We start from the raw sequence: 7,515 nt of genomic DNA, 5'->3' as shown, positions 1-7,515 counted from the left end.
CTCAGGCAAGGATCAGAAGGGCAGGGCCCTTTTTATAGTTCAGGGTGATCTGGGAATAATTAATTAATTATTTACATATGGCCCTTTAAAGCCGGGAACCAGCGCGTGCCCCCTCTAGTGAGCACTACAGCACAGCTCCAGGTAGATAGACGCTGGCAGGAAGAGTAAGATCTACGGGAGGTAGGTAAGGCGGAGGTGGTGGTCCGTGACCGCAGATGTAACAAGCTATATGTGTGCACTAAATACGGGGGGCTGTGTGTGGGGCACTATCTACAGGGGGCTGTATGTGGGGCACTATCTACTGGGGGCTGTTTGTGGGGCACTATCTGCAGGGAGCTCTATTCTGGGGTACTATCTACAGGGAGCACTGTGTGTGTGGTACACTGTGTATGGTACTATTATAAACAGGGACACAGTGTAGGGTGCTATTATAATCGGGGACACAGTGTATGGCGCTATTATAATTAGAGGTGCAGTGTATGGCACTATTATATTTTGTGGCTTAGTGTGTGGCACCATGAGAATTGTATCTTTGTTTATAAGTGCAGAAATGTTTGAAAAGTGAGAAGCTGTAGACATCTGAGCGGCAAACTGCAGAAATAGGCTGTGGCCGGGAGAAGTTATCATAGAGGTCTGGACCGGATGGAGAAGAAAAGATAAAAACTAGAATCTGAGACGTCACCGGTGAGTAACTTAATGTAAAGGTTTATTCTGCCTCTAATCAGCAATGTAGTCACTGTATGATCTGCAACGAGATGATGGGTGGTATGATTTTTTTTGTGAAACAACAACTCCCAGCATATCCTTACCATTGTTCAGGCCATGCTGGGAGCTGTAGTTTTATGCCATACAACCCTATACAGCAGGGGTTGCACTAAATTGAGCTGTATTTGTGCTGGTGCTGTATATATGTTATGATGTTTGTTCTGGTGCTGAATATATGTTATGATCTTGGTTCTGGTGCTGTATTTATGTACTGAGCTTTGTTCTGGAGCTGTATTTATGTACTGAGCTTTGTTCTGGTGCTGTATTTATGTACTGAGCTTGGTTCTGGGGATGTATATATGTACTCAGCTTGGTTCTGGGGATGTATATATGTATTGAGCTTGGTTCTGGGATGTATATATGTACTGAGCTTGGTTCTCATGCCTTATATATGTATGAGCTTGGTTCTGGTGTTGTATATATGTCAGAGCTTTGTTCTGGTGCTGTATTTATGTACTGAGCTTGGTACTGTATATATGTCAGAGCTTGGTTCTGAAGCTGTAATTATGTAGGATATATTTATAATAACAAAAGTGCAGGGCAGATGGAGTTGTTTTTAAGTAATTGTATACTTAATGGGAATTTGTCGCGTAGTTTTAACCACTTGAACCTCCACCATGCGGTAATACATTACTTATTTCCAAACATTTCCGTGTATGTTTTTTTCAGATGCAGCAAAATCTATAAAATCAACTTTTAACACTGCGCACACTATATGCTATCTACTCATTAAAGGGTCATGGGGCGGTGACACTATCCTGAAGAGTCACATAGTCCTGCCTCCAAACCCACCTTTCCATACATGATTGACATCCCCCTGGCTATTATACATCACTACCAGTCTCCTCCAACCTTCTCGGATGCGCCATTGCCTTGTACTCCTTGGGCACACACCGTGCAGTGAGGTGTACTCTGCCAGGCTGCAACGCGCATGCCAGGGGTGTACAAGGCAACGGTGCATCCGAAAGAGTTGGAGGTAGCTTAGAATGATGTAGAACAGCCAGGGGAATGTCAATCAATATCTGGGGGGGCGCCATTTAAATTTTTTCCTCAGGCAGTAGAAAAGCTAGAATCGGTCCTGGAGGGGCCAAGAGGTGGGACCTACACCAGTTAAGTATTTTAGCTTATATGCCAAAAGTGTGTCCCATCGCATAAGCTGAACGTACACAGGATTCCCATAGGATATGTCATAAATACTTTATTGGTTCAGGTCTCACCTCTGGGACCCTCACATATCGAGAGAACTGATGCATATAAGCCTTTCCCTATTTAAATCAATAAGGGGTGGTTGCTCATGGCTTTCTCCAATGAAGTCTATTGGAGTAACAGCAAGAGTCGAGCATGCTCTGTAAAGTCTTTATCTCTTAAAGACTGACCGACACTTTGAAGTCATACAGTCATTGAATGGGAAATATTATTGTTTATTAATAGAGGATAAAGATCTGTCCTGGTCACGTGATGGTCACACAGGTGCAAATTACAAGACAGAGCTCTGATAACTGTATTGCAAGTCAGTCGATCAGAACAGATTTCTAGTCTAATAAAGTAGACAAAAAAGAATTCCAATCAATGACTTCAAGTAGAAACCTAGAAAGCCACGGGAAACGATATACAAAGTACATATATTAGGACATTTCTTAACTAGGCCTTATACAATACAAATCCTGTTAACCCTATATTACATTGAATATCTGGATTTAATAAAGATATATTTAACATATGCGCCTGTAGAGGGAATCTGGCATTTTGACCACATTTTTATTAATACTCCTTCATCACCACCAAAGCACCAATAAAGCAGCATTTTGCTTGACATTATTATATTCGTAATATTGTCATTAATGCGTTGGTTAATGAAAAAATGCCCTGGCAAAAATAACATTCAGAGACTTCCATAACTCCCATTCTTTATAATGGTGTGTAGACTGTATACCATGATCAGCCTATTGTTTGGATCAGTGGAGGCACCAGCTGACAGACCCCACCAAGAGGTGAGCGGAAATCTCTTCAGTGATTCTCCAAAATGCAAACAAGTCTGATTAGCTGTAAATCTTAAACCTGGCAAAGATTTTTTTTTCATCTCTAAAATCTTTTTAAGATAGACCCCTGTAAAGCATCTGTGCAATTACAAGGACATCATGAAAACTTGACTTGTTGGTAGTGCATGAGGGCTGGATCTTAGAAACAAACTCACAATTAATAAATAGTAACAATGCATTGACCAACAAAACCATTCTAAAAAAATAATCTAAAAATACATTTATATAAGATATTAAAAAACATGAAGGAGAAAGAAAACACGAAAATAACATAGTAGGCAAACACATGGCAACATTTATGACACTACTATTACGTTTTATCTATTCTTTTATTCTATTCTTGTTTTATAGTTGGGAAAATAACCATCTGTAAATTTTTTGTAATTTAGAAGGTGTGTAGTTATTTCCGTTTCTGCAAATGATAGAACTATGAAATGCCATGCCAGCGCTTTATACCAATAAAAATGCAATTATAGTGTATTTTTGTGTTGTAGAATGTTGCCAAACCCATTAACTGTATATAAAAGGAGATGTTGCCTTCACTTCAGAACTGATCTCCCAAGCTTACACTGCAGTTAGCCTCATCTATCCTTTCCTGCTATGGCTCACCAAACCAGTCGCAGTAGCTCTAGCTACAGAAATTTTAGTTCTTCTTCTATGCCACGGAATGTGAATAGGAACACTGTGAGCTCTTCAAGAAGCAGTAGTGGCTCAAGATTGCAGCCCCAGTACAGCAGAAGTGCCTATAATGTTGGAGGAACAAGAAAAATTTCTGTTGCAAGTTGTAATAATGGAATGAGTGGATATGGAGGGGCTGGTATGGGTGGTGGTTTTGGTGGTGGTATGGGTTCTGGATATGGCTCAGGTGGAGCTGGCTTTGGCAGACCTGGCTATGGAGGTGCTGGTTTTGGTGGCGCTGGCTTTGGTGGTCCAGGATTTGGAGGCTCAGGCATTAATGGATCTGGCTTTGGCCATGGTGGATATGGAAGTATTACAAATGTAACCGTCAACCAAAGTCTGCTGACCCCCTTGAATTTGGAGATTGATCCAAATATCCAGAGAGTACGGAAAGAGGAAAAGGAACAGATCAAGACATTGAACAACAAATTTGCTTCTTTTATTGACAAGGTAGGTAAAGACTACACAAACAAATAACTTAAATTGCAACGCAAATAATGGACATAAGAGGTGCAACTGAACTGTAGAACTGATGATCTGTGGGAATAGAATTTTGTTCACCTAGGCCTAGTCCTTCTAAGTTTAGCTAAAAAGCACAAAACAAAAGAGAAATATAATATTAGTATATAGTATCAAGTCAAATTAGCCTTCTCATAATATTGAATAGTTTTTCTCTGAAATGTTCTGTCATATGTTAGGGTCTACATGATTCTCCATGATATACTCATAAGTTCTGTAACTGTATATCTTGTTGCTGGACATCCCCTTTTTACTTATATTCTTCCATACATAATTACCCCAAAAAATTCTTACAAAATTAGTTATTTTTACAAATACATTAGTTTGTAAAACTAAAACTGATATAAACAAATAAACTACATACAAATAATAACAATTGTCAATATTCCCACTATTAATTTCTCATATAGTGATGTCATGTTCTCTCCTACAAAATACTTCATAACACCTATATACTGTATACAATTTTACGTTATAGGTGCGATTTCTAGAACAGCAAAATAAAATGCTGGAGACCAAATGGGCTTTCCTGCAAGAGCAAAAAACTGTGAAAAGCAATGTAGAACCACTTTTTGACTCCTACATAAGCAACCTCAGAAGACAGTTAGATTCCGTTGAAGGTGAGAAGTCACGTCTTGAAGGAGAGAAAAGGAACATGGAAGATTTATTGGACGACTTCAAGAAAAAGTATGATTTTATTTAAATATTTAATAAAACCTATCATATTGTACCAGCCGAGAAACTAATAATGACTTGTTGTCACGTTTTCCATAGGTACGAAGATGAACTCAACAAGCGTACAGCAGCAGAAAATCAATTTGTAGTACTGAAAAGGGTAACAAATATACATCATTTCTGTGAGAGAAAAAAATTTGAATTACCAATTGGGGTAACATTATTTATATTATATTTACAGGATGTTGATGCAGCATTTATGAGCAAGACCGATCTACAGTCAAAGGTTGATTCCTTGACTGATGAGCTCAACTTCTCAAGAGCAATTTTTGAGATGGTAAGTCATGATTTTGACTAAAAACAGACATTGGTTGTTTTTAAAGGAGAAGAGCTCTAATCACATAGTGGGAACCCCATATATCAAGTCATTATTCAGCGATTTAAAAAAAGTAAACAAAAATGGTTATTTGGAACATGACTTGACATAGTACAACACATTTTATTTGGAAGCCTCATATGGAACTCTGTGTATTTCTACTAAAGTACAATGAGGGTTTCCCCATGTCTCCCTATACTACAACAATTTGCGCTATGTTTCAACATCTACTGTTAAACCACCTTTTTGAGAAGACCGCTCCTGATCTAGACCAGTTTTGTTCTGATCGATTTTTAATTCCCCTAATCTCATGCATGTTGGCTTTTGTTTTAGAGAGATCCACCCATTTTCCCCTACAAATGTGGGTGGTTGTCACAAAAGGTTTTATTATACAGTGACACGTCTCCAAAACACCACCTCTTTGAGAAGACCACCCTTTTATCTAGACTAATTTCCTGTATTTAAATACTATGCATAGTGGCCATCTTCTTGGAGAGGACCACCCTATCTAGAAGACTACTTTTAATCCAATTTTAAATGGTCACCCGAAGTGTTTTCACTGTATATTACTGCAATATTAAATTTTTGATTTGTTTCCCATCTAAATTTTATAGGAGATAAGTCAACTTGAAACTCAGATCTCTGACACCTCAGTTATTGTGTCCATGGATAACAGCCGACATCTAGATATGGACAACATAATCTCTGAAGTCAAATCCCAATATGAAGAGATCGCCAAGAACAGCAGAGCTGAGGCTGAATCCTGGTATCAATCAAAAGTAAGTACAGGTGGGAGAAATGTACCATCTCAATCTATGGGATGTACAATTTATGAACAAATGTAAAATATATCTCTATGCTTTTCTTCAGTATGAAGAGCTGCAAACTACAGCAGGACAGCACGGGGATGACCTGAGAAATACCAAGAATGAAATTGCAGATATTCACAGAGTTGTTAACAGGCTCAAAGGAGAGGTTGAAAATGCAAAGGCTCAGGTAAATGAATATAATCTTTTTTTGTAATTATCCTATGACAAAAAACGACATTTAGCTAGATTCATGTCCTAATTTAAATTTTTCTAAAATGTAGTCATTTTTATCTGTATGATGTACTGTATATTAGAAAAGCTTGAGTATTTGAGCAAAGAATCTGGTCATGGCAAAGTATAATTGCCCTGATATAAGAATTACTGCATTGAAACGTACTTACTAAAAGATACAAGAACCTACTTGTGTGTTTATTAAAGCAGCGGCTATATTTTTACAGTTTTTACATTTATGTTTTTAGAGAGCCAAACTAGAATCTGCCATAGCAGAAGCTGAGGATCGTGGGGAGATGGCTGTCAAAGATGCAAAGGATAAATTGACCGACCTTGAGGATGCCCTACAGAAGGCCAAGCAGGATATGGCTCGCCAACTGAGAGAGTACCAAGAATTGATGAATGTTAAACTGGCTCTTGATCTTGAGATCGCCACCTACAGGAAACTGTTAGAAGGAGAAGAATGCAGGTAACCATATCATTTATGTAGTTTTAAAAATACCTTAAAAATAATCAGGACTAAACAACTATTTGACTTAATGACCCACTTTATATACAGTAGATATCACTTGGAGATATTTTCTGAATCATTTTTCTACAATGTCTCTCTATTTAACCTCTGCTTTCTCTTTTTGGAAATGTATGGCTTAAGGTAAAAAATTACAAAATGTATTATTTAAAAAATATATATTATGATTCTTATATATGAATGATATGTTTTTAAGATCATTAACAAAAGATTTTAGAAAATAGTATTTTATAGTGGTGATTATTTGTCTATAAAATGGACACAAAATTTTTTTTTTTTAAATTCATTTAGGATTTCTGGAGAATGTGCTGGCCCCGTTAAGATATGTGAGTATTATCATGCCATGCCATTTCCATATGCATTATTGCTGTTATTGTCCATACTGAAGATGTAATATGTATGCAATCTTTTTCTATAGCTGTTATTACATCTACCGGGGGAAGTTCCACCAGCAGTGGAGGTAGCTACTACCATGAAGGAGGAATGAGTTCTGGTGGTGTCAGTGGTGGAGCTGGCGTCAGTGGAGGAATGAGTGGCAGCCGTTTCAGTGGTGGAAATCATTTTAACTCTGGCAGTGGAAACGTCAACAGAAGTTTCAGCTCTGGGGCAGGATATAACTCTGGTAGCAGCTCAACTATGACAACATCTAGAACCAACTCATCAAGTTCACGAAAAATGTAATTCGATATTGTCTTCGAATGATTGAAGGAAAAGTATCTATGAGTTGCTGACTTTTTCGCATGCTTTTTGCCTGCCTGTCTGCTTTACCTTAAACAGTACATGACATGACTAAATAATGTATTTTTTTTAATGGTTAATGACAATCTACATCAGCTGACCATGTGTTAATTCTCTACACATGATAAATTACACACTTAATAAAAATAAAATAAA

The 7,515-nt window shown here is 37.7% G+C and overlaps 1 protein-coding gene across 1 annotated transcript; it reads left to right on the top strand.

Annotated features, from left to right (window-relative positions):
* The first annotated feature begins 3,404 nt into the window (after positions 1–3,404).
* LOC142740671 (keratin, type II cytoskeletal cochleal-like) lies at positions 3,405–7,302 on the top strand. The gene is made up of 9 exons (XM_075850082.1): positions 3,405–3,932; positions 4,480–4,688; positions 4,776–4,836; positions 4,918–5,013; positions 5,667–5,831; positions 5,923–6,048; positions 6,341–6,561; positions 6,913–6,947; positions 7,040–7,302. The coding sequence occupies exons 1-9, from the start codon at positions 3,405–3,407 to the stop codon at positions 7,300–7,302; spliced, it is 1,704 nt and encodes a 567-aa protein (XP_075706197.1).
* The last annotated feature ends 213 nt before the right edge of the window (positions 7,303–7,515 follow it).

Source organism: Rhinoderma darwinii, chromosome 2 (genome assembly GCF_050947455.1).
Source record: "Rhinoderma darwinii isolate aRhiDar2 chromosome 2, aRhiDar2.hap1, whole genome shotgun sequence".
NCBI lineage: Eukaryota > Metazoa > Chordata > Amphibia > Anura > Rhinodermatidae > Rhinoderma > Rhinoderma darwinii.
Note: the sequence above shows the minus strand (reverse complement) of the source record. Positions and strands in the feature narration are given on the sequence as shown.

What these genes read in the sequence shown, in the direction of transcription:
- LOC142740671 (XM_075850082.1), top strand. Translation starts at nt 3,405, where the DNA reads ATGGCTCACCAAACCAGTCGCAGTAGCTCTAGCTACAGAAATTTTAGT. An exon ending in TTGGACGACTTCAAGAAAAA is followed by an intron (nt 4,689 to 4,775) that starts GTATGATTTTAT and finishes CGTTTTCCATAG; the next exon opens with GTACGAAGATGAACTCAACA. An exon ending in TTAGAAGGAGAAGAATGCAG is followed by an intron (nt 6,562 to 6,912) that starts GTAACCATATCA and finishes AAATTCATTTAG; the next exon opens with GATTTCTGGAGAATGTGCTG.